This window comes from Cygnus olor, chromosome 6 (genome assembly GCF_009769625.2).
Source record: "Cygnus olor isolate bCygOlo1 chromosome 6, bCygOlo1.pri.v2, whole genome shotgun sequence".
In the NCBI taxonomy this organism is placed as follows: Eukaryota; Metazoa; Chordata; class Aves; order Anseriformes; family Anatidae; genus Cygnus; species Cygnus olor.
Window position 1 is genome coordinate 25,269,616 of NC_049174.1, and position 27,842 is coordinate 25,297,457.

At 41.4% G+C, this 27,842-nt stretch overlaps 1 protein-coding gene across 2 annotated transcripts in view; it reads left to right on the top strand.

The window, feature by feature from the left end:
- The window catches only part of ADCY5 (adenylate cyclase 5), a 216,048-nt gene that overhangs the window by 171,147 nt on the left and 17,059 nt on the right, over positions 1–27,842 (top strand). For both annotated transcript variants that reach the window (XM_040562145.1, XM_040562146.1), the window contains exons 9-12: positions 12,614–12,636; positions 17,112–17,256; positions 18,897–18,994; positions 21,828–21,915. In XM_040562145.1, coding sequence (XP_040418079.1) covers positions 12,614–12,636; positions 17,112–17,256; positions 18,897–18,994; positions 21,828–21,915 — 354 coding nt within the window. The remainder of the gene's footprint in view (positions 1–12,613; positions 12,637–17,111; positions 17,257–18,896; positions 18,995–21,827; positions 21,916–27,842) is intronic.

The window sequence follows — 27,842 nt, forward strand, 5'->3', positions numbered from 1 at the left end:
AGCACAATTGGGTTGAGAGCACTTTTGTGGCTTATTTTACATAAAGTTAGAGATGATATCTTTGTTGTCTGCAATAAAGACGAATAAAAGAGAGTTTCTATTATAAAGAAGGCTATTAATAATAATAAAAGTATTTAGCACCTATGTAATAATTTACATGGGTATGCAGATTGTTCTATGAGGTTACTAATCTTTAAATAAAGTTTTAAACAAATGAATTCCTTTTAACATTCTATATGTCAGGGTAATTTAGGACAAAATTAAAATATATTTACCTTGGTTACACATGGATATGTCTGTCAGATTGGTAATGTCAAAGCTGTTTGAGGACTGCAAACCACATTCTGTTAGTCATTCTGTATACACGATGTACAGCTGCATATCCAGCTCTTGGAATAGAGTTTGGGGATTTTTTTGTGTTCCCTCTGTGGTTCATATGGGCATGACTAAAAGTCCTTCTGCAAAGAGTTCATTATGCTGTTTTGGCCCTTCATACACAGTCAGAAGTGTATATTTGTTGCCCAAAGTCAAAGTTTTGCTACAGGTCACCAAAGGCTTACAGAACTTTTTAACATGATGCTCACAAACACAGCTTAAAATTTTTGGCATAGCTAAAGGCAACTGCATATGGTGTCTTATAATGGGAAATGCTGGCAGATTTATTAATAGTTGGTGCTAATATTATTCAATCATAATATTATTTTACAGTGCTAAACTAAATTTCTTAATCTCCATAGTAATATTTCTTTCATTTTTCAGATCTTCAAATTAGGGTTTCTGACATAAGCGTACAGATCTGTGGAACTGTGCATTTTTTATGTGGGCTTTTCAATAGGTTGCACTCAATAGGCATGACATTATTAGAAGAGCCTAATCACCCTAGCACATAATTATAATTATAAGTTTCTTTGAATAGCTTTTAAGGAGTTCTTGCATCCTCCTGTTCAGAAACAAGGTGTAAGCATGCCAAATGGTATTATGCTTCTTGGTGTTAATTACAGTTTGCGATGTCTAGCTGGTTGTTCCGTTGGAAAAACATAATTATTTATTGAAATACCGAGCTGAGTCCTAAAAACTTCACGGCCCTTCACTTTTAAGAGGAAAGGATTCACTTTTTTTTTTTTCGTCTTCTTCTTATTTTGAACCTTTCTTGTAACGGTATTTACCTTTTTATAAATTCAGCAGCTCAGAAAATCTTTTCCACTCAATTTGCTTCTATACTGCCTCTTGTAGCAAGCTCTCTTTTGAGAGGCTGATTTTGTCTGTGTTGTTTGTGTCATGCTATTTTCTGAAAACCAATTTAAACCTGTTTCAGATGTATTGTACTTATTTTCAGATAAACTTTCTGTTGTTCTTGAGGAATATTTTTTAAAATCTATTATTTACAGTATTTCCCACTGCTGTATCTCTGAGCTGCTTTAGTCAAAACAAAAACATGCTGCTCTCCGTGGACTAGAGACCATTTTAATACCTGCTAGATGGACATCTTATTGATTATATCAGAGGAGCAATTTCTTCTTCTCCTCTCTCAACTCTTTCTCTCTCTCTCTGTTAACTTTTGATATAAATGAGCATTTCCTTGCACCACACAGCTTTGCACAGTACTTTATTTGTATGCCATCTCTAACACTGTCTTATGTGGATGCTGTGTGTGCTTAAATGCATACACAGTGCACACTGTCTCCATGCACATGCACACTGCAATCTGCCTGCTTAGAAGTACAGAATACAGACAGAAGGGGAGCAGAACTACAAAGGCTTTTTTCAGCCTTCCTCTGGGATGACATGTCATTGATCTCAGTAAGCCGCACCAGCTTTCAAAGCTCCTGAAAATGTTCTCGTTCCACTTCACCCACCTACCCCCCAGCCCTCTTGTATGTCATTATACGTAGCCTTGTCTCTCGAAAACCACGGGCATGCAAGGCTGAGTTAGTCAAAGCAGTAAGCCAAAGGCAAGCAGTGCAGCATTGCCTTCCACTTTAAAACCTGGAGCTCCTTAGCCCTGTAACATCAAAACAAGTGTTTGTAAGTGTGGCCGTGAGCTAGTACTCTGTCAGGTGCAGGGTGATTTTGCTGTGATTAGCAGTTACGTTATATTGATACGTCAATATACATACATTTGTGTATAGGGAATAAAATGGATGGTTACAAAGGACATAATTGTTTGCCACAAGACTTAGAACGTTGCATTATGAAGGCAACCATATTTCCAGGAAAAAAAAAAAGAGAGTCAGTTTTCTGTGGTACTACTTAGAATTCCCCAAAAGAGAATATTAAAGTTCCCTGAATAGCATTTTTGGGAGGGATCTGTTTTATTTAAAAGAAAACAGAGTTATTTTGTCTTTCTTTCTTTCCTTTGAACACTGGCTCTGGTAGCTCTCGGTACTCTGAGGATTTATTAGTAGTTTGGGAGAAGACAGATTCACATCAAAGGTAGCTGCCTGCTCCTTTTTTTCCCCCTCTTTTGTCATGGCATTTTGACATGCTGCCGAGAGTGGGCATGGGCACGGCATCACACCGAGGTGGGGTCTGGCAGGGTTCAGGGGTGGGCACCCTGCCATCGGCCCCTGCTTCTCTCCGTGTTATGGCTTGGAGCTTAACCTCTGCTGGGTTCAGCTGACTTCAGTTGTTCCCCTGGGCACACAGGACTTTATCCAGGCACCCGCACACACATATAAATAGCAGAAAATATCAAACACATGTCCGCGCAGCAATAATCTAAACCATTCTGGAAAACTGGACTTATTTCCCTAGTCCTACCCTAGCTAGCTGGTGCCCAAGTCAGCTGAGGTCGCAGCAGCGCGAGCTCATCCTCTCTTGGCCAGCAGCCTCCCCATCTCCCGATGCCCTGGTTTGCTCCCAGATCTCTCTTTCCCCTTCCATCACTGGGCGGTGGCTCTCTTGCCCCGCCGAGCCTCCAGGGAGGCAGCACGCAGGAGGCACCAGGGTTGCCCCTTCTGCGCTGTTCATGTTGTACACAGGGGAACAGAGCTCCCACACATCTCCCTACACCAGCCACGTGTTCCCCACTGTTTCTCTGGCCCAGTTTGTAATTGCAAAATGTTGAGAAGTAAACTGACTTCAAAGCATTTGAGTGTACAGGTATATTTATAGCTATAACAATATTTATACGTTAAAGAAATACTTTGCTTTTCCCAGTATAGACCTCAGACTGCTTTTATAAATATTGATGAATTTTAGACTTCTGGAAATAATGCTTGTGCCTCAGTTTTCATCAGCAATACAAAACTATGTAAAAAAAGAAAAAAATGGGGATTGTAGTAGACTGTAAATTGAAAGAGGTTTGTTGTAAACAATGATCAAAAGGCAAATATCAATACCTTCCAAAACGACAGGGCTGTTCTAGATGACAGATGATTCTCCTCAGTGTTAGTAAGGCCATAGCTGGAAACCCATGTGCAGTTTGGGATTACAATCCTGTAGGAGAATATGGATGAACTGGAGATAGTCCAGTGGAGAGAATTACAAATGAGGAGAGTTTCAGCAGTATGACCTGTGCGGAAGGGCTGAAGTCTGAAGCATTAGGTTTGTTTAGTCTAGAAAGGAGAACACTGAGGAGGAACAAAAGTCTTCAGATACACGACGGCTTGCTTGTAAGGACAGGATATAATGATAAAACATTCTCCATGTCTGCAAAGTACAGGATGAAAAATAGTCGTCTTAATTGGTTGCAAGGAAGATCTAAGTAAAGAAAAAACGTAGATACAAGGAATAGACTATATAAGGAGCTTGTGAAACTCCTGGTTTTGCTGAAAACATTTTATTTCCTTCAAGGCTTTTCAGTCTGGAGGGTCATAAAACATTTTACAAATACAAAAACAACAAGAAAAATCAATATTGATATATGAAATAAGAATGAGAATTCATAGGGCATAAGGAATAGAAGATACATTTAAATATTTTATGAAGTTTCCGGTCTAGGCTGCACCAACCTTTGAGGCATCTATCTCCGTCTTTGGACAGGAGCCAGCTATACCCACATTTCTGACAAATATTTGCCCAGCCCTTGTTTAAAAACCTGAAAGGATGGAAATCCCACAGTTGTGCTGAGCATCCTTGTCAATGGTTTGATTATTTTTCTTGATCTTCACTTCAGATTCTCTCACTTTAGTTTTAAAACATGGTGCTGTATAGACTATTCATGGTAGATAGAGACCAGTTTAATTTTCTCCTCTTTGAAGTTACTTTTTCTGTATTCTTGCTCCTCTCTGAGCACTCGCCATTTCATGGATAGCAGGCAGTGCCTGCACTGAGCCCCATACTCCTACTGAGGTTTTACTCATGCTGCCCAGAAGACATGGGTCATTTTAGAGGCCTTACAGCCAGAGCTGCTCTCCTTATGCCCTGGCAGGAGTTTTGCCTCCTCTGCAACAGCACAGGAGAGTCCAGTAGAAACCCTGGCAAACTGAGTGCATCGTCTTGTTAGGGTTACCCAGGGCTGTAAGATTTGCCCAGGTCCTTCAGCCATATGATTCTTACCTCAGAATTGGTCTTATCTTTTATCAAGCATCCATTTCAGTACGGATCATCCATCCCAGTCAGCAGAGATCAGCACTTCAGCCTCCCAGTTGAGGGAGCGCCCCCAACACAGGTGGCAAGTCAGCCAGCTAAAACTGCCACAGCCAAATGCTGTCTGGCTTCCCAAAACCAGAAGCATTAATTGTGCCTCGAGGTCTGGTCAGCCATGCAAAGCCCTGATGTAGTTTCTGTCATACAGCTGTTGTATTTATTTTACACTGGCTGGCGTGGCCAAGCAGCTTAGCTTGTTCCACTGATACATGCCATTGGGAAGGTTTGCTTACAAGGACCTCTGAGTCCTTGTAATCCAACAAGAGCAGAGTGCTAATGGATTCCTGAGCCTGGTTGTAGGTGCCTGGCAGATTTCCTTTTATTTTTTCAGCTGGTGGAAAGGTCTAACATCAGGAAGTTTAGGAACAGAAAGAGGAAACCCTGAAGATCAGCGATGCTGATTTCAGTCTGAGCATGTTTCTGTCATGAGCCTGCATAAGACTTATGAAGCATTTAATTTGCAATGAAATCGTGTATGAGCTCAGCGCTAGTTACAAAGTAAAACAGAAGTGAAATTGAATAGAGTTTATGCAATGTGTGGGAAACATGACTGCATGCAGATGTTAAAAATGTGAGGCGAGGTTAAAAAGTGCATCCTGGGAATGTCTGGAGCAGTAAAGAACAAGCTCTGCTTTCAGGTGGGCACGGCCTGATGCCTCGTGGCACCATCCAGAGCTCCGTGCAGTCTCCTGCATGATACTTGACTGCTTGTGTGGTGTTTACTTTCTAATGAAGCATCACTTGTCTACAAGCCTGGTCATTCAAGCATAAAATATATTTTTTTTGTACTATTCACCCTGTCTTAAGCCAAGCAGCTCTCTGCATGTTGAATCACAAATACAGCTCACTTCCACCCTTTGTTGTCCCCAGGTTGCCCTTACAATAGGTTTTCTTGTTACTTGGAAATGAAAATTGGGAAACAAGTGCATCAGAGGAACAAACGCTATCCCTGGTTTTGTGCCAAGTATATTGATTAAACATCAGAAATGATCAAAAATGTAAAATAAAAGTCAGTGGGGCAAGTTTTCCTCAGTCAGTAGGGCAGCCCCATCAAAGAGAAGTGGATTTGACTCCATGAATGAGGCACACAGGGCTCGCCCTCCTTCTAAAGGTTTTCATTTAGCTCGGGGTCACTATTATCCTCTTTTCCAGCAATCATCTGCTAAATCTGGTAACAGCAACATTGACGTCAGCAGAGTTGGATGAGGGCACCCAATGGAGAATTTGACCCACTATTTTTTTGCTGCTATTGTAATATTCAGAACCCCCCGAACTCCTGTAATCAAGTAGGGAGAAACTCTAATGCAATCCACTGCGCTGTAATCCCCATCCACTGCTACAGACCTGGAGGAAATTGTTAATCTAGTCTGGGTTTTCTGTAGTCAATATGTTTAGATAGCTGACAAACAGCAAGGGGAGGAATCCCATCCCACAGTTATGCTGTATAATTGCTTTGGCACTTCTGAAAAGAGGATTTGTCTGATTCAAATGTTCCGTGTGATCTCACATAAATGAGTGGGAGCCATATAAAGCATTGTACGTTGCTCAAGTTGTCAGAGGCTTTGTACAGTTTTGTGTCCTCATCTGCAAACTTAAATTTTATTCCAGTTGATCAGGGCTTGCAATCGTCCCTGATTAATTTTTTTTAAAGAGGGGTAAGAGTCAGCAATCTGCAACTGCTGATCTGCAGCTGCATTTGTAAAATTTAGGTAGAGTTTAATATTTGCATGCAAGTCTTGCACTGATAATTTTCCCACCATCATGTACCCTGTTCTAGAGTAAACTGTAATCATACAGGAAAAGGCAGCTTGGGTCAAGACACTACTGAAAAGAGTCATTCAGTCTTTCAGTCCTGCTAAATTAAGCCTGCAGAAAGAAAGATACTCATTTGTATTTATGCAAGGAACACTTCCTCTGAAGTTAGTGGCAGCTCAGCACAGGTGGACATTGGAGATGAAGTTGTGGCAGGTCAGCAGCTTTGGGTCTGATGTTCAGAGGTGGTGAGCAGATATGGTTGGCACCGGTGGGTGACTTTGGTTAAGGCTGGTTACGTTTGGATACTGTTTGTCTAGGTCTGTGCATCTGATTAGAAGGCTATTCAACAGTAATTTCTGTAGGTTTTTGTTGTTTGTCATCATTTGGAGTGTACAGATGAAAGGACAGAGATTAAGGAGCCAGGAACTAAGTCAGAGCATTTCTACGACTACCTGTTTTTATGTCTTCTCTGTCTTGCAAGGTATGGTAACTGTTCACAAGTGAGGCACAGAACCATGTACCATTTCACTTGAAAATGTATCCTTGACCTGTAGAAATTTGGATTCAGACACAAAACTGGAAAGTGTGAGCAACCTGCACTTCTCCAAGGTGTGAGTTCAGAGCCAGAAGTTGATTAAAATTCAGGTGGGAAAACCTATTTCAAAGCTACAATTTATGTTCTAGAGAGTTTAAATCTGATGGGACAAATAAATCCATGCAGTTGGTCGGGTCCAGTCCGACTGCCATGGGCTGTGTACCAAATCATCTCTTCAGCAGAACAAAGTGAAGTGTTTCACCATCTGTGAGCAGTGCAGAGGAATGAAAGTCTATTTATCAAGTGGGGTGGGATGCAGAAAGGGAGCACTTCAGCTTTCCTTTTCAGTACTCATTAGTCTATGTTCCAGCTATAGCAGACACACTCATCATATCTGTTTCATAAACTGGTTTTGTGCCAGTTTGTTGTTCTGCACTTAGATGCTTGTTAAATACCCTTCCCATCAGACTGTGTATTTTATGTGCCAGTTCTTTCTGGACTCAGGTATAGAAATTGCATTATTTCTGGCTTGAGTGCTTTAAAGTCCTTCAGTTTTGTTTCTGCACTTACACCTAACAGCATCTGTCTTCCTAGCCTTGCCTTGTTGACCACAGGGACAAAGGCAGAATGTAAAACAGTACTGAAAACAGAGGTGAATAATTAGTTTTGCAGCAGAGCCATACCAGGTTTGTTTTTAACTACATCCACTCTGTGCCTGTCTGTCTCCTTTTGTGTTTTCCATGGTCACTGTCAATGTGAAGCACCTGTGATTTTTAATTGGCCTGACCTCTTACAAACCTCATTTTGTCCCTAATCTTCTTGACCATAAGTCTAAAGTTCTTTTGATTTCTGCTTTAAAATCATGTAAGTCCCATTTATTTGGGTCTTTGTGCTAGAGATGAGCAAAGGGCAAGCAAAATTAGTTTCTCTGACATTTTCGCCCTTATGATCTTTGCTGGAGTTGCCAACAAAGCTTTTAAGGTGGAATCCATGCGATCCAACTACGTTGCCATTAAGAAGGTCATAGAGCTCATCAGCCCCTCTACTATCTTATTTTCGGAGCTAAATGAAAAGTGAAAAGGATGTAAAATCTATTCCACTTCTCTTTGCATATTTACAATATGTTAATAATTACAGCTAATGTTCTCAAAGTTAGAATTATTATTTCTAATGGTTCTTGATTCAGCATTATGGTATAGCAGTCAGCTTGTCATGGCTTTGACAAACACTTTATCATTCTATTTAAGGAATCTGTATTAATCTTCAAAGAAAAGGGCTTAGTTAATTTAGAAGTCAAGCAGAGAGATAGAATTGAGCTTTTAGTGCAATAGATATTCATAAAATGTCCCTCATAAAATTGTAGACCTTTGGGACAGATGCAGTAATATAACATTCCCTCTTTTTTTCCTTCTGCACGTCTACTCCCACTGAGGATGGTCATTAAAAGCAAGTGCTTGTAAATTCAGAGCCACCTGACCTGCCATAAAATGTTTGTTTTTTAAGAATCCCATGTAGAAGAGAAGAAAGAGCAGGGCTGTTCGTTGGTAGGTACTATTGCCTGCGAGGGAGCTGATTCAGCTAAGATTAGGGTAATATTCCTGAATTCAGAAAGACAACTGTCTTAGTCTCAGAGCACTTATTAAATGCTTTTACCTTTACATTTGCAATCTAATGGCAGAATAATGCAGCCTCCTGAGGGAAGGGGAAAAATTCCAGTATCAGGGACATTTAAAATGTCATTGAATAAAAATTGCATGAGATCCTATATACAGAAGTCCATTAGCATGGCACTGTGATAAGACCCATCTCATGCCTTAGGTTTCCTTCTAGAGAAAAGGAATTCTGGCCTTAACAAGGGCTACTCCATCACCATGGTTGTGGAGCTATTCCTGAACTCCTGTGAACTCACATCTGTCTGATTCTTGAAGCCATCACCACTATTGCCATTTTCATTCCTGCTGACAGTTCCCAGCCTTTTCTTCATAGCACCCTGGAAAGCCATCGGCACTGCTTCAGCTTGCTGGGCACAGGTCCATGAGCAATCAAGAGGGGATTTACATACTTTACTCCAGGAATTGGCTTCTTCTCTTCCTACCCTCTTACTCCCTCTCTCCTACATGGTAGGCACCTGATATTTATTGGCTATTTTTCCTGGGCATTCAGGTTTCCGTATATGTGTGTGCAGAAATGCCAATCTTGGCATACCCTTGGTGAGCTCAAAGCCTGCTCCATACCCGCACAGGCTGGGTACAGCACTGCCCAGCACAGCTGCCCAGCCTCCAGCAACAGCACAGACAGAAGAGGTCAGGGCTGCTTGCAGCAGCGACCCCCATTATTTTAATTTCCTGCTTGAGCTCCTTTACATGGAGAAGTTTCTGCACATGTGATGGAGCTCCATGCAGAGATACCTAAGCAAGGTCGGGGGAATTATTCCAGCAGTGGAGGCAAACCAATGGTATGAGCATGGCTGGCCGTCCAGGATGGGAAGGGGAGGAAAGCTGTACCTAGTGTCTGTGCTGCTTTGCCTGTCTTGAGGAACTTGTGATTTGTGGTCATTTTTCTACTATACCATGAGTGTGTTAATTCTTAGGAACAAAGACAAATCCACGTAGCCCATATTTCAAGATTGCAAGATTGACTATGCTTAGTGCAAATCCTGTGTATAACAGACCATTCCAATTCATGCAAGCAGCCCTATGCTAAGCTAAAGGACTTTAACTGGAGCAAAACATCCAAGACATCAAGAAATAAAACTGTTTGCTAGCTGTGGAAAAGAGAAAAGACCAGTGTGCCATTAGTGCCCAAGCCTCTTGCAAGGGGAAGGAAATAATTTAAGTGACTATTTTCAAATGATTCTTATGGACCAAGCATGCCCACAAAGCAGGAGGAGGTACAAACACATTAACCAGAGCCCAGGGGGAAATTTCCTTCCCAACCCGAAACACACGAGCAGCATGACGCTGTGTGTGCGATATCTCCTCTGCTTAAAAGGATTCTTAGTGTGCAGTTGAGAGACTGATGCTTCAGTGGACAGGGAAAAAAATCCTTGGTCAAAACCAGATGCTTGAGACATTTTTTTGCTGTATCCTAGCAAAGTGTTTCAATGCAAATAAAAAAGATCTCCTGTAATAAAATATCAGTTTTTAAGAAGCTGTGTTTGTTTTTTGGTTTTTATGTTTTTTGGTTTTTGGTTTTGTTTTGTGGTGTTTTTTTTTCTTCCTAAAATAATCCTGCAGACCTTTCTGCATAGCAATTCCATTTTTGGAAATTCTGCTCAAAGAGACTTTCTCATGAAATGGGAACATTTGAAGTGAATCATTTAATTTGCTTAACTTAAAGAGGTTCCTATTACATTTAATTTTAAGCTGATTCTCTCTAATTAAAGTTCAAGTCACTCTTAAATATTTAGCCTTGTTAGATGAAGATCCAGGAAAGAAAATATAATAATCTTTTCCTTTTCCTCTTTTGCTTTACCTGAAATATGCTTATTGTGAGTTTTTAGTTTTGAAACACCAATTTTTTTTGAGCTGCCAGCTTGAGTAACTTCCAAGCTTCCAACTTTAAAGCATAATTTAGTATTTTAGATTGAAGAACTAGATCAATTAATTCTGTATTATTTTAGAAACTTTCCTTACAACAGTTTTGCTGGCAGAAAGAAACATGGGAGAATTAAATTAATGTTGATTAAATGATCACTCATATAAATGACCAGCTAAACATACAGCCTGCATGTATTTTCATACTTGAGATATTGTGAAATATTGGCATTTTTTGAGAATAAGTTTGCTGAGGTTTCTTTGTAAATTGACCTGTTGGCCTGTATCCTCAAACATATGCACCTAGAAGGCAGGAGTTCGAGATCTGTATTTAGTTTCAGGGCTTCAGTAGAATGAACAGTTTCTTAGCTGTCCATGAAAATCAGACCATTTTAGGGGACGCTCCAACTGCAGTCAGTCACCCAGTTCCCATGTGGATAAGCTAGAAAATGTGAACTTGATGGCTATCTAATAAGCACGTACTGTCTGTTTCCACATCAGTTCTCTCCCCCTCATTTGTTGGCTGGTAGCTATCCATCATCTGATGATTTTCTTATTTTTTTCAGCCTAACTGCCTATGACACCGGACAAATTACTGAGCATTTCGTCTCCGTGATTAATCAGTGAGCTTTTGTTTTTGGCACTGTGTTACAGCATTGCTTAGTGGATAAATAAATAAATAAATCAGATATTCAGACGACTGTAAAATGATAAAAAAAAAAAGACACAACAAAAAGTTGAATGATCCCTTCCCTTCATCACTGTTTAATGTGAAATCAAAAGTACATGTTTTGTTTGGCTTGGATAAGTGCACATGCTAACGTTGAATCAACATCACTGTTTCCTTCTTCCCACTGCACTTTAATCCACTGGTGGTTAGTATGCGGGACTGAGAAACTTCCTTCAGCTGAATTTCAGAAGGGTTAAGTTGGAGTTGCAGTTTCTATTTCGAAATGTGGTTTTCATTTGAAACTGAGGATGTAAAAATGGGCATTGCTCTCAGTGAATCGCAGTCCTACTTGTTGACCTTAGGGACCAGAGCCATTTTTACCCCTTGCCGAGCTGATGTCATTCAGGGACATTGTTGGATTTATTTCTGCCCGTCGCCATAATGCCACAGCACTGACTCGTTGCAAGGGCAAAATCTGTTCTCCTTTATGGAGAGGTTGACGTTCTTGTTTCTGATGGTGTCAGACAAGGCAGCTGCACAAAAACTTCTGCCCAAATGGTTTTACTTGTGGTTATGCACCGTCAAGACAAACCTCGGTTTGCTCCCCCCAGCGTGGGAGAGGTGCAGGTCCAGCAGCTGGAACATCTTCACATGCTCTGAGCGGTTTGGGCCTGAGGTCTCAGGGAGGAAAACAAAAGGAATGTTACATATCTCCCAGCTACATTTGTTTTATGTTTTGGAACACAAGGTACAAATCCCATGCCTGTGTATTTGACCCTGCGTGTTAAATATACAACTTTTCTTAAATTCACTTAAATTTAAGGCAAGATATCAAAGGGTAGATTTTGTCTCAGCCAATGCAAAATATCCATTTTCATGGCATTGGGTCTATTAGGTATGATAATGCTAAACATGTAAAACTGTGCCTCCATACGTATTTTTCTCTGAGGCCTTCCAGCCACTTAAACTACGAGTGACCTTTAAATACACACACTTGCTCAGTTCAGGTGGCCCTGAAGGAATTATGAACATTTGGGCTATTGCAAAAATTATAAATAATTCCTGCAGTCTTATTCAAGAAAACACATTTTGTGTGTGCATGCAGTGAGGGGAGATGAAAGGAGACACCTTAAGGTTCCCACTGAAGAAATGAAAAGCAAAATGCATCCAGCTCCCTTAGCCGAGTCCCGACACAAAAAGGTGCAATTCTGTTGAATGAAATAGTTGTCCCATGTTATCAAGCCTGAGTTTTGTCTCTCAAATAATGTGTGCCAGCAGTCAGCTGAAACATTCCCCTTATCTTCACTTCCATTCATTTATATCTGAGGCCATGCATTTTTTCTAAAACTCTTCTGTCTGCCTGACGACATGGCAGCACAAAACATTACCATGGGTTGGTAAGGCTCTCCATCCATGACTAACAAGTGAACACTGAAAACTCTTCTCCAAAATGCCGTTCTCAGGCATACTTTGTGTTCTTAAGGTCAGTCTGTTTCCTAACCATTGTATCCTTTTCCTTTCTTTCAGGGTTTTGAGGACCCCAAGGACAAGTAAGCAAATTTACTTCTGTCATATTCTGTTAATGTTTGCAGATTGTGTGTTTTTTTTCCTCATATTAAAAAGGACAAAAATTAATGCCCAGCAGCCAAGAATAATGCCTGGACTCCCCAGTGGCTTCTCCTGGAGGGACAGCCAGTCTGAGGACATGGGTTTGACTGTGGATTCAGAGCTGCCACTGCCTCCTAACATTTATTCATTTGTGTGGTTCTAACTGGCGTTTGTGATCGAAACACTTTTGCTGCTCTTGCCCTGCCACCACCCACTATCCTTTAGTATTTGCTGTTTTGACAATATCCCAAGAACAAAGTCTTCATGTACAGGATGTCTAAAAATACTGAATGTCTCCAGTAAAAACAAATTATTTATCTATTAAATGGCATATATAGTTCCTGTTTCATATATATATGTCTAATTATTACATATTACTTACTTCTACATATAAAAATAAACTCAGAGATGACAGCTTATTTTAAAGGGCAAATTCATACTTTCATGCTCTAAAATGCAAACATATAAAAGCAGCATTTTCATTTTTTTTTTTATACAGAACTTTAAAAAATGGCAAAGATAATTTAACAGGAGTGGTGTTTTGTTGTAAAAAAAACTACTTTTGGAGAAAAAAAAAAAAGGTCACTTTCTAAATTCCATAGTTGAACATAGCAAAAAGATTTCTTGTAGTGAAGGTATCTGTAATGATTTCACATTCATTTCTACTGAATGGCATTAATGTGAGCTTGCTCAGGGTGAGACAGGTGACAGTAAAGGAGACTGATGTCTGAAAGATGTCGCTCTTGCTCCTTATCGTGTTTCTCAGGCTGCCAGTGAGGACTCAGCAGCTCCCTGTCCGCTGGGTCAGCTGAATGCTTCTGTGGGCCCTAAGTCATCTACCTTTGGGAAAATTCAGATTATGATGGCAGAGCACTGATAGCAACTCCATAAAAGGAAAGGGATGTGATAAGATTGAACATGGCAATACTAGGAATCATTCTCTCCTTCCCTTGCCCTTCACTGCAAACTCAATTTAGTAACATTTAGCTCTGTGCACCCTGGGATGTTTTGCCGGTGGTACAAGGTGCCTAGGGAGAGTCTTACATCCATATCTGCTGTGAACTCAGTTGGTATTAGGTATACTTTGGAGAGAAAAGATCTAACATTACAAAAAAATAATCCTTAGGAATACAGAAATTTTAAGTATTCCTCATGAAATAGGATCTATCCTTATAGTTTGTGCAAGAGATCATAAATTCCCCTGCCTCAGTGTTGGCCCACAGATGAGTCACTCAGCGAGAGAGGAACAACACCTCCACAGGTGCTCCAAGGACTGTCATGTCTGTCCTCCATCCTGCAGTTTGCAAAGGTTACTTGAGCTGTTATGGCCAATAGTTAAGCACTGGAAAGGATTACTCTGTATTTACCGTGCTGATTCAGTGTGACCCCATTTTGTGGTACAGATTGCAGGCTTTTTGCCATTCTGCTCAGCACCAAAAGAAGCTCCTAATTGCCTCAGATTCTCTTGATCCAGCAGTCTGTTTAATTTAGGGACAAAGTTTTGGAGGAAAAAAACAAACAAACAAAAAAAACACCAACAACAAAAACTCTAGAAGGAAATGTTGGAAATGTTCATGGTGACATTGTCTAAAATCAGATGGCTAAACCATGTCAAGCATTCAGTCCAGTGCCTTCACATGCAGAAACACAGCTCTTCTCTGACAGCAAAGATGAGGCACCACACATCTCTGAAAACAGGTCCTGACAGTTACATGCCTAAATGCAGATTTAGTTATTGAATCTAGGCATGAAGCATTTAAAATTATGGCATACATGTAGTTTTGGCACTGGTTGCACTCTTCATTTGCAGAAAGTAACCGAATCAGCAGAATGTTTTTGGATTACTCCGAAGCCAGCATCTCTGGGTTAATTGCTGGCTTTCACATGTGCAAGCAGAGTGCAAAAGCTGCTCCGAGCTCTGTTCGTGCTGTTCCTGTCTCATGCAACCATTTTCTGTTGGCTGCATTTAGAGAGATCTCAGCAGTGTTTTTAAGAGGTCTTTCTGAAAGTTTCACAGGGGCCTGAAATCCCTGCTTTTCCCCCACACACTATCAATATATCAATAAGCATCTCAGCATACGAATCTCATTTGTCTATGGCAGTACCTCAGCTCTGACTTACAGGCACTGCCTCCAGGGCTCTCCTTAGTATGGGAAAAAATTGTCTTTTGATTTAAAACGTGCAATTATGAAGATGTACCCAAACTTTCTGTACAGTAATTAGTTGGGGTACAACAGGCAGAGTGCTTGGCTGCAGAGCCATCCCAGAAGCTAGGTATGTGTAGGTGATCAGTTTGTGCGAGTGTGACTGCCTCATGATGAGTGTCCCAGCAAGGTCACTTAAAACCTGTAGACATGCTTCTATATAAGCTGCAACCACAGACGTCATTGTAGTATGAGAAATACCCTCCGCAGCATAAGAACCTATTACAGAACTGGAGACAGACAAAGCCAAAACCCCAGCAGACAATTTTTTCTCCTCTCCATGTCTTCCTGACTGATGCTGTTGAACTGGAGCTCAAAATGTGACTGAGGTTCACCAAGATGCTGAGCTGACTCTTTTGTTCCACTTCTGGGGGAAAATGTATTGCCTCTCTCACATGTGGTATGAAAAGACTAAATGTGAATGGCCCACATGTGTAAATAGCTCGCAGGATCTTGGAAGACATTCTGTAAATACAAAGCCTAATAATTTCCTTGCTCATTTTTATTAGTCCAGAAGACAGACTTGTGAGGACTGAATGAAAATAAGCAGCCTCTTCTTGAGTGCTTAAGCAGATGTGCTTCCTCTGAGGAAGCATCTAGAAGTAAATTGAATTTCCTGTCCTTCTAGGGACAAAACTACATTTTAATTTCAAAGCAGAATATATGACCTTCAAGGAATTAAATAACTCTAGAGTCCAAAAATAAAAACAACTCTGGATGAGGTGCTGTTGTGTGGCCACTGATGGGACGCCAATGCGGCCTAGCTGTGGTGCTGGCACTTCAGCTCGCAGGTTGGGCAGGGGCAGGAGGGCAACAGGCCCATGGGCCTGGTCTGCCTTTCTCTTGGTGAGAAGTATGTGGCAGAGTAGGGACACAGAGTGACACTACAAGTCTGGCTCCATTCTGTAAAAAGCCTTTGGAGAGCCTTTCCTCTGAAAAGGGGCCCTTAACATCAAGCACAAAGTTACGTCCTGGTTTGCAAGCCACTGCAGCACAGCCTTGGGCATTGCGCCCTGTCTTGCAGCGCAAAAAAAAAAACAGAAAAAAAAAGCAGTGCAGCTTCCCATCTTGCTTGTCAGACCCTGGGACTTTTCTCCAGAGTGCCAAAGGTGAAGGTCACACAACATGAGCTAGGAGCTGCATTCCCATCATGGGATTTGCACACAGAAATAGTTATCTATTGGAATATGCCCCCGCGCAACTTCTGTGTCCTTGGCAATCCTGTAAGCAGAGCAGAAAAACAGCACTTCAGGATCAGCTTTTAATTTCTGCCTGTGGCTAGTTTTAAGGCAGGCCATTAAAGTGACAGCATCAAGTCATTAAAATCCTGTTAGATTTAAGAACTAGAGATTTTTGGGAAGTGCTTCAGGTTTCATGATACTCAGTGTGGAATGCCTCAGGGCAATTAAGTTTTCAGTGTTATTTTTTTTCAACAGTTTTTGAAAATCAGCCTCATTTTTCTGAAGCTGTAGCTGAGTATTGAAAATAAACTGGTGCTAAAGATTATAAGCAATTTAAAATTCTTTTCCACATATTTGGAAAGCAGAACCTAATTTATGTTGTATTTTCTTTTGCTACCTTTTTCCTATCTCAAGTGAATTAAGTAAATATCTTATAAACAGGAAATGTCATCTGGTTTATGTTTCTCTTATTCATACATAACTGCATAAAAGGGAGGCAGTGAGTAGTCAGGCTACATTTTTTCCTATGTTTGTTCTGTGAACAACTTTTTTCTCAAAAGTGGACAATTGTTCAAGTTCAGAAATATTCACAGACGTATTTATAGAAATTATTATTGAGAAGCAGTGAATGTGACCGGTTACATAGATTATTTTGCCAGTTCAGGCAATAACAGATAGGACAGCAGGGAAATGCAGGGAAGAATAAGTCCAAGGACTAGCGGAGGGAAACTACTGCCTGATTTTGAGAAGGAAGGACAGTAAAGAGACTCCAAAGCAAGAAAACAGCTCCCTGATGGATGTAGTACAGAAAATAAAAAAAAAAAGCCAAATAAATCCTTTCGCTGGTGGACTGGCAATGAGCTCCACAGCTGGTATAATTTTCCTCTCAGCTCATAATCCATTTTCCAGCTCAAAGTTGTCATAAGCAAAATGCCATTAACCTACAGTTTGTTATACAGTAAGATGATAACATGTGGTGAAGAAGGGGCAATTATCTTGTCCTCTTATGTTCTTTTTTTTTCACATCCTCAGGAATACACAGGAAAGTATGAACCCAGAAGATGAAGTGGATGAGTTTCTGGGCCGGGCCATCGATGCCAGAAGTATTGATCGGTTACGCTCTGAGCATGTGCGCAAGTTTCTCTTAACATTCAGGGAGCCTGACCTGGAGAAAAAGGTAATGCTGGCTAATGTTGCAACTTGTCAGTCAGGCTTGCTGTGAGTTTTAATTTTCCTGCATAAGGTCAAGCTTTCATATCTATAGATTAAGTAAGGTTTTAGGTGTTGGACATGGGACTGTGGTCTTAAAAATTCTGTGCTTCATCATGGAAGCCATAATATACGCATCCCTAGAAAGCCACAGTCATCTGCAGGGAGCACTGGGCAGGAAAACACATGACTGTGCAGTGATGAGCTGTAAAGGGAATACAGAATAAACCAGATTTGTTCCTCTGTTCTTTAGGCATCCAAACTGAGCTTGCAGTCACCCCTTATCTCCTTCAAGTCACTGGAGGAACCTGCTTCAGCCTGCCTGAGATCTGACTCACCTCTGGAGGGTCTTTTCCCTGCCACCCAGGGAGCCCCAGCTGCTACTGAGGTTCACTGGGATGCAATCCATACTCTCTTTCTCCTTGGGAACCAATTTTAAGCAACAATTAGAGTTCTCTTTCTCATACAGATTTGGAAGAGCAGAGTAGCAGACCTGGGGCTCCTGAATAGCTCATTGCTTCCTGATTTTATTCAGATATCTTTGTGTTGTAAGGCAAAGATCTTTTCACTTTCTGCATCTATCTAATAGAGACAACATCAGCTGTGGTAGGCAGTGAAGTTAAATTCAGTTAATTCCAGGGGCACCTGGCTGCTACTATTAAGGCTACCATATGAACGGTTGTTTTTAATTGCCCAAAGAAAGCTAAAGTTTACATTTTTATTTTTCCTTTTTTTTTTTAATCCAAATCCTTGGGATACTTGAGCGATATTCAGGTTAAACTCACCATTTTATGGATAAATCTTCAGTAATTAAGTTTGCACTAATCATTTCATTATTTTATTTATAAATACTCTTTCAATGACAAGAATTGCAACCTACTGCAAAAGCAGACTTTTTACGGATTTATAGCTGTTCAATGAATCTGCGTGGGATTGAATACAAGCACAAGCATGTAATTTACCCCCACTCCTCCCCTTCAATTTTATAGCTGAAAACTGCTAGGGAAATTAGTGGTTCACCTGTTCTGAGCACCTTTTATTTCTTGGTTCAAACATTGAGACCGTCTGTACTGAGAACCATGCTTCAAGCTAAATAAAGCATCTTTGGGAATCGGATGCAGCTCCCATGTGACTGATATGTTGGCAAGTAGTTGGAGTGAGTGACTGTGTGAATACTGCAGCATCCTTGCACTATCATTAGAATGAGCCAAGCTGTCTGCACAAAAAAAAAAAAAAAAAAAAAAAGGTTTTCTCATTAGCAACATTCATCCCTGTTGGTAGAAACTTCCCATGAAAGAAGTTTATGTCTGATGATGGTCACCTGGTATCCTGGTCCCACTTAATCTGTTTCTGTTCCTCGTGTCCAAGGATCAAGTTGTGAATCCTGTCTCCATCCAGCTGTGTGGGTTTGTTCCCTGGCTTTTGGAGCCCTGTAAGGGTTCAAGCCCTTACAGCTTGTGCAGAGAGAAAGGGAGTTTGTAATGTTGGTCTTTTCCTACTAACAGTGCTTTCCAAGGACCTAAATGGAAGCCAAGAACGAAGTCTTTGTTGGGAAAAGGCAGTCAGCCAAATTTCTCACTAACATAACGTTGCTTGCTTTTTTTGCAGTACTCCAAGCAGGTGGATGACAGGTTTGGAGCCTACGTGGCTTGTGCCTCCCTAGTCTTCCTCTTCATCTGCTTTGTTCAAATCATAATCGTGCCACAGTGAGTATCTTTTCATCCCTTTGCTCCCATCTGCTCCCCTCCTGTATTCTGGCCTACTTTTCTTTGTTTTTTTTCTTGAGAGCTCAGAGCACCAAGGAGAAAGGAAAATGCTTAAATAATTCATGTTCAAGTGATGCGTGGTGCTTATTGTTTTCACTCATTTCTAGTGCATATTAAACTTCCTCACTGGCACGTGAAGATTTCTGTTTGGCTAATGTGATTCCTCTTACCATTTACCTCCATCTTAGGAAATTCATTTCAGCACGTTTATAAGCCTGTGGAAAACAAATATCACTAAGCCGGAAGGATTGCCTACTAAGACATAATATGCATTCACAACATGAAGCTAGTCTGTCCTCTTATCTAAATGCAGTAGGACAGAGAGGTGAAAAGGCCATCACAGCCTCCTTGCTCAGAGTGCTGAGGTCTCAGGGTCTACTTCAAAGGTGATGTATAACCTGTTGTGCATTTATTCTTCTGGACTCAGACTAGCAATGCAAGAAGAAAGGTACAGAAGGCTACATGTGCCTAAGCTTTGGGTAGTTCATCCAGGGTTTAAGGGATGCAGTCATTTCTTTGCCCAGGCAAGAGAGGGACTGGAGTGGAATAAGCTCCTCGGGGCTGTGGGGCACAGTGCTGTTGGACCACTGCAGTGTATTCCTGTGTCTGAAAGGCACAGTGTAACCCACTGGATCTCTTCCAGAAGTGAGCTCTGCAGCCATGGTATTTCTTCTCAAAGAGCTCATAAAAAATTTCTTGAAATTAAAGCACATTGGTATTTCCTGTGCTCTCATCTAGTAGCAATAATATATCATTCACTGAGCACTGCTGTGTTGGAAATAAATTCAGAGTTAGTCATTTTTAATCTGAAGGACAATATCTCAGAAGCTCTAACAATGCTCCAAATTCATCCTCATTACAAGAAGACAAAAATTGTTTAAAGAGAGTTCCAATACTATTGTCTGTCATTACAACTGCTCTCTACTTCTGTTCACACTGCAGTTCTTTTCAGAGTAGAGATTGGTTAGTGCCATTCAGATGAGATATTCAGAAGGTCATAGAAATAGTGCATGGTCTGATGTTTGAGGTCATTCACTCTCCCAGGCAAGAGGACATTCACTTCTGCTCACAGAAGTATTGGATCAGCAATAACATCAGTACAAATGCACTGTGTAAACAGACAGCTCCACTTTGGGAATCTGGAGGTTCAAAACTGAAACCAGATAAATTCCAGCAATTAATGCTAATGGCCAAAAATATTCTTTGAGAGTTTGGCCTCTTTAGTAATGAGGCTTGCACTTTGGATCTGGTGACTGGATATTACTGCCTGGAGTTCGCACATGCAGAGGCCCTCTACCAGCCTTTGTTGTACTCATCAAACTCCCTAAGCAGCCACCAAACTGTCTCCATAAAACCCAGTTTAACATTTAAATGACAACTTGACAGTTTCTGTTCTGCAGCAACCATATGGCCGACTCTTTTGTATTATGCAGGAGCCAATCCCTCATGGCAGTGTGGTGTAAATGTCACACTGCTCCATCTCCTTCGTCATGGCCCGTAAGGGGGTGGTTATTTATTTATTTAATTATTTTGGTAAGTTTTTTAGCGTTGTAAGGTAGCTTGGCCAAAGATAATTGGGTTAGAGAGTAAATAAAATTTCGTGTTTTAACTGCAGGTCAGATACACTTTTCCTCAACTTTTGGTTTGTTTTTCTCGATATTTCAGTTGCATAGTTTTGGTCTTCCATTGAAGGTAACAGATAGATAAGCAGCAACAGAAACCACAGGAGTGTATGTGTCACCATCAGGGCTTCATCAAAGACACAATGTGGAATTCGAATCTGACACTAGAGACAAAATGGCAGTGGTAATTTATGATGATAAAGAGGAATAGCTTTAATGAATTTCACAAAGGTTCAAACAGTGAATTAGCAAGTACAATTATCTTAGTAGTCATGAGAGAACACAGAGACCAGCTGGCTTTGGTGTGGTTAGCCTTAATGTCACGTTGCAAGAACACTTCCTTTAAATTATGAACAAGGCAAACTCCTGGGAGGGGGCCTGTCCTTTCATACTGAGACCAATCACTGTGAAATTGTTGTTGAATATCTTCATGATCAAAACACATCAAAATGCATAGTACAAAGTTGGCCCTGGGGTCCTGTTTGTACTTCAAAGTTGAGAGGAACAGAGAAAACAGAAGAACGTCTCAAGCTGACCAGGCTAAAGCTGTTTTCCCTGTCTGTCCTCATGCCATGGTTGCTTCCATCCCATACACAGGACAGGGCGCAGTCATGGCAAGAATGGTTAGCTATCCCCACCAAGCTTTTCCTTTGTGCGTTCCCTCATAAAGAGCACCAGGTATCCCAGCAGTTCCTGAGGTACAAATAAAGGGCACAAATAAGAGGGTTTCATCAGCTTGACATGAAACGTGCCTCCCCTGCAGATTTCACGTGCACTCAGCCTCACTGCAGTGTGCAGCACGCTTTCCTTCCTGGGGTGCCCTGCCCACAGCCAGCCAGGGCTGACCCATCATAACAGATTGTTCCATCAACTCCTCAGGCATGGGAGATATTTCTCAATCCCTCTGCTGTCACCCTGGCAGGAAGGTGATTGCTGTGAAAGATACAGCATTCTCTGCTCTGCAGCCTGTGTGAGTAATTCAAATAGGGCAGAGTATCTGTTGGTATTCAAGGCACCTCATATCTCCTACTGCTATCCTAATTGGAAAGCCTGTGCAGTGTGTCATAGCTTGTACAAATGTCATAGTCTTGAGAGCAGAGCTGTAACTCTTCTATATGATGTGCATTAAAAAGAAACCTCCTTGCTTTCAGCTCTACATTTATGCTGGGTTTTTACCTGACCTGTTTCCTGATCCTGACCACAGTGGTGTTTGTTTCGGTCATTTACTCCTGTGTAAAGGTGAGTAACGTGGTTTCTTTGTAAAGTCCTTTGCCAAATCTAAGTGGTTCAGTAATCTGTTTCTTCAGCTAACATAGCATGTTTTGTTAGCCACCCTATCCACACTATGTGACAAGGGTTACAGAAAAAGCCTTTGATAAGACAGAACGAACTGCAAACAGATGTTAGGGTTGGCATCTCTTTAGCTCAGCAAGCAGTAATCACTCTGTGGATCTGCATGTCTATTAAGTCCCCTGCAGGCACTCTCATATTGATATAAGAAGAACACATTTCCCAATGTGGAACAAAACACTGACCATTCGTTTCCTCCCTGTAAACTTCCTGCGGCGTAGCCTGTGTACTGTCCCCTGCTGCATATGCATGTTTGGGTAGGCAGATTATCAGAAGCAGAATATCATCACGGAAAAATGTCCTGAGGGGAAGTAAAAGCCATAAACATATATAACTTTATCAGCCATTCTCAGATGACTATACAGAGCTTCCAGCATTTAGTGAGCTCTTTCTTGTAGCTGGTTTTGATAAGCAGAGAAATATGATGTGTTAAATCTGAAATTATACTAATTATTCTTGGCATTCTGCGGCAAAATGGCCATCAGTGCTTTGGAAAGGGTGATGTGCTCATCTTTTTCACACAAAGGTATTTGTATTAAAATGCTCGTGCTAGTTGATTGTATCTGCTGTTTTGGGGTTACTTCCATTCCACGCATGGAGATTCCATACATTCCAGTGTCTGAACCTGGAAAACATACAGATTCAGGCACCTCAGCACAAGTTCACCTTTGTTACTCAGAGCTTGGAATAAAATAGCTCAAAAGCATTAATTTTTCTGCAGAAGAAACGGGCAACGGATTATGTCAGACAGATGATTTGCCTCCTTTTAGTTATCTTCTCTGTGCCATTTTTAATAGTTGAAGGTGGGTGCTTTTGACAGCCTTACACCTTTCACATCTTTATGACTTTTGAAATTTAGATTTAAAGAATTAAGCTTTGCCCTCTCATTTAATAAGAGCTGTGAAAGAAGCTTTAGGTTGTATTTGAACTTAACAGCTCATGGGGCTTCCCTTGGGCTCACGACAATTTTAAAGGGAGCCACGTACAGCATCTCATGAGTCCTGCTTGTTTACCATCAATGAGACAAGTCAGAGATAACAGTGCTAATAGGAAGGCTTGGGTCCCTTGAGCTGAGAAATGGTATCCACTGATGTCTGGTTATATTTGGTGTGTCCATTACGTGTGAAGGTGCTATTGAGCGTCATTACTTTATAAACTGTGCAGAGCTGTGCTGGAGCCTATTTACACTGCAGTGTCACAGGCAGCAACATCCCAACACACTGCCAGCCAGGCAGAGCCAGACCAGCACACCAGCTCACCTGTGGTGCTGTGCAATTACTGGGGCAAGAGCTGTAGCAGACCCAGACCTCTGAAGGATTCGAGGTGGCTGACTTGCCACCAGGCAGATTTCAAAGCGCACGGTTGTTTGTTACACACTGGCTTTTACAAGCTTAGACTGCTTCCGTGTACTGACAGCAGCACTCACTTCTGGCATGATTCAAAGGTTTGACTTTGCTTTGGAGCTTTTTGGTTTATTTAATATTATTACTGATCTTAACGACGAATTTAAAAGGCACATAGCATTCTTCAGTCCCCGTGACCGTGAGGGATGTTCAGTCTTGCTTTCTTTGCCTTGACCTTCCAAGTTCCTGTAGAAGAAGTCTGTTCACTGGTGCCTGTAACCAGTTTTAGTCTGCCTTTGCCTCAGTGGACAGGCTTTGGAAACACAAGACATCCAAATGAATTCAGACTAATATCAGAATTTAACAGGATTTTATGAAGTGTTCTGAAAAGTGAATCTTCAGCATTCTGTCCTGGGCTCACAAGGTGCTTTTGTATAACAGTGAGATCAGTGCCTTATATGCACAAATTGCAAATGTTGAAAACAGAGAGCCTTCTAGCTCCAGTACCTTTTTGATTACCACATTTTAGTGCTCCAAATTAGCCTTGGCTGACAACATCTGATATGGCTTTTTTAGGGGACAGGTACTTCTGCTGTATGGTTGCGTTGTCAGCTACCTGTATGTTGGCAGCAGTTCCCAGCAGTTGCAGCCTACTTCTGTCATTGAAGATTTTGGTGTTTCACATCAGAGTTTTTTAATCAGCGTGTTTACCCAGCCCCTGGTTAAGGGGCATTACTTTATTCCTGTACTCCACATTGCTTCAGGAAGCTTTTTTACAAATACACACAAGGAAGGCAGGTGCTTTTACAGAACCTTTAGATAAAATTTTAAGACACAGAGATGTCAGCATTATTTGTTTTGTTTCACACTCGGATGTGGGATAGGAAAGCATGTATTTTACATACCAGTGGTTTCTTCCATACAAAGTTGGAAAGCAGGTGTCCTCCTCAGGATAACAGCATAACTTTTGCCTGTTTGTTGTGCTGTTACATGATAAGTGACTCTTTTTCCTTCCTTCCTTGTTTTGGCCTCTCCAACTCAGGCTTTGACAGTGGCCAGCAGGCTCTTTCAGGACAGCTTGATCATGTTTTATTTTCTTTTGCTGTCATTATTATCTTCTACTATAAAATTCTCCACGGACTAGAAGTTGATCCTGGACCTGCCAATGCAGCCAGCTTGGCTTTCCAAGTTTCTTCAGCTGTAATAAACAAGAGAGTTCCAGTTCTTCACTTTGATACTCCATGAAGACTTGGCCACCGTGAGATGGAGTTCCTTCCCAACAGAGTCTAAGGTCATGGGAACCAGGGTCCCTTTGCAAATACTCCACTGTCAGACATCTGTTTTGCTGCTAACTTATCAAGTTTGTGTTTCTTCTTAAAATCCTGAACTCCTGGTATATAAACTGCTGCGTGGAATTTAACTTCTTGCATGTTCCTGGGAGCACGTATGAGAGAAATTTCAAGTTATCCCTTAGTCTCTTTCGGAGAGTAAGATAGGATTTTGCGACTGTGGTTTTGCATAGGTACAGTTTGCCTACTTGTTTCTCTGTCTCCGAAGGCTGCACTAGAAGCTCCTAGTTATTTTTTTTTCTTCTAAGGCAAGGGAAAAATACTTCTGAAAACTGTACTTTTTTATAGACTAATAAATCTCTGTGAAATAAGTTACATAAATGGACTTGCAACATCAAGTTGCCTGGAGATATTGTCTTTTACTCCAGAAGCATCTTAATGTACTTCAAAATGACTCAAAGGCTTTTATTACAAATTGAAAAATCAGAACTTAAAGACCTCCAATTTTTTTTCGTCTCACAGAACAACAGCAATTATCTAAGCAGTTTTCCATGTCCACAATATATCTTAAGAAGATGAAAAGGACAAATATTACTCTTCTGTCTGTGATCAGCTGTTACTGCAAAGTACAGTTTTTATTTAGTGTATTTTTGTCATGCAAATGAATGGATGATGTGGATCGTTTTCAATGTAGCACTAGTACTTGTTGCTTTTTAAATTTGGATGTTCACCTGTACAACAGTGCCTGATTTCCTCTTCTGTATTCACTGTGTACTTGGATGCTCTCTCCTGTGGGAACTTAGGTCTTCCTGCAGCATTTATGCATTTCAGTGTACAATGAACTGGAATTGACTAGAGAGCCCAGTTTCCTTTTTCCCACTGTGGTTATTTTTCCTGACGTGGGGATTTTAAGAGGGCTAACAAGTGGTCTCAAGTTTCTGTGGCAACCCAAATGTGAATCTTGGATAGCCAAATGACAGAGTCCCCAGAATCACACTTCCCTTCCATGACATTTCCCAGGAGATGCATGTGCATGCTCAGAGGTGCCATTTCATCAGACCCTCCTCCCTTGTCTCATTCTTCACTCAGGCAAGATTTGAGCTGTATTAACAGGAGTAAATGATGCTGGACAGTACAAAACCAGAGGGCTGACCAGCAACAGGGAACAGATAGATTTTCAGTATACTATAACATCCTGATTGTTCTACTTCTTTTACTAGGACAGCAGGATTCCTTTTTTTCACTGGAGAATGGGAGGAAAAGTCATCCACTTTTCTTTTCTTTTTTGTTTTTCTCTTTTTGTCTTTTTTGGGACTGTTATACCCCTGACTTGTGGATGCTCTTATGGAAGGAGTGTTGCTAGAGCAGAGCTGACCTGTCAGAGCTGAGACAGGTTCCCCGTTTCTACCACAGAAGTCCTCCAGACTGCAAGTGTCCTGGTTGCTGGATCTGCCTCTGTAAAATGGGGAGAGGTTACAGAGTTACAGAGCCTTCATGAAGGCTGTTCCTAAGGCAGAGACTGCTCAGATGTGCGGCACAGCTGTGCTGCTGTGCTCTCCATTGCAATCCTAACCTCCTATGGTTTCTGGCATTCGTTACCTCCTCAGGACTTTTTCCATCTGCACTTGTTTACTGACCTACGATTTTCCCTATTTGCCTAATCTTGGTAATGAGAACCAAGATTAATACAAAGAAAACATGCTTTCATTAGACTTTAAGTGTCTTCCACTGATAGCTTTGCTTGATATCTCAGGCTTGGTTCAAAGTCAGGCTTTTTTTGGGATCATTGGCAGCAGGGGCTTGAGCCAAGATCCACAGCAAAGTGCTCCTGAGTTTTATTTAGGTGCCTGATTTCCCAGAGATTACAGAAGGAGGCTGCCTGAGCCTGAAGGATTGTATAAGTTTTCAGTGAATTTCAATCAATTCTCAACCAGTGCAAATAAGTTAGGACCCCAATTTCCCCTTTCCACCCTGCTATCCCAAACAGAGATTTGCCCTGTCCTCCCTCCTGAAGTTCACTGGGTTTCTATACATGCACTGGTGAAATTGGCTCCTTAAACTCTCGCCATGTCGGCCTCTCTTTCCCTCTGTAAAAGTCACCAGCTAATCAGTGCTTCAGTCACTCTAACGCTTCGTAATTACGTTGTAGGGTCGCTGTGTGGGAAGCTATGCATTGACAAAATGTTGCATCTCTGAAGATGTAAGAGTGAAGGATAAAAGGGAAAAGCAGGACTTTTAATAGAAACATTAGTCATAGTTAAATTGCAGTGCTGTGTCGCTGTGCTTCTAGCTTCTTTGTGTCTCTAAAAATACCCTCTAGTGGCTAGGTTATTCATGCGGTGTGCGGGTACGGAAAGGAGAGTTGGATTCTGGAAAACTTTGGCAGTCCTCAGCAGAGCCCCTGTCCCTGGCGCTCTCCGGTCAAAGAGTGGCTGTGCTCAAGGATGTTCTGTGTCCACCTCTCGCTGCTCCAGCCCTCAGTTGTGTGTTGGATTGCTGGTGTCGAATAAAGAGGAGTTTGTTTCAGTGTCTTCTGGACTTCTCTGGTAACTGATGCAGAGCAAGGAGGCCTCGTCGATGCTGAGGTGTGACCCTTGCTGCAAAGCACTCCTGGTTAGTCTAGCTTTAATGCAGAGCCTGTTTCTACCTAGGGTACAGTACAGCACCTGAAAGCAAAGAGTGCTGCAGGAGTACGGTTAGAAGGCAATTAGAAGAAATCTAACTTTGATAATAGCTAATCTCTGGTACAGACTATTTAGGGAAGCTCTGTGATTGCCCTTACCAGAGGTTATTTTTAGCCCTCTGTGTCTGTGGTGCCGAGTGTTGCAGATGAGACGAGGCCAGCTGGTTTCTCCAGTGAGGGTGTAACACAGCACGAAGCTGGCCAAGACTTTTTAAATGTGTTTCTGAAATGGCACCGGAAAGTGCTGTGATATTGCTTCTTCATCAAAGGGATATAACACATTTTTTTCATTTCTGCTTTTAAAAAAATTTAATTCAGTAATTTACAAGCTCCAGCTCCTTGTTACTTCAGTTACAGGTGGTTGTGGTTTGCTTCTCACAGCAGGATGAGTGCAGTCCTGTGAACAGTGCTATCTCGGCTCACAAACTGAGATCAGGCAGAAGCCTTTCCACTAGGAAGGAATAAATAGATTTGGCCACAAAGCTGTCACGTTCCTGCTCA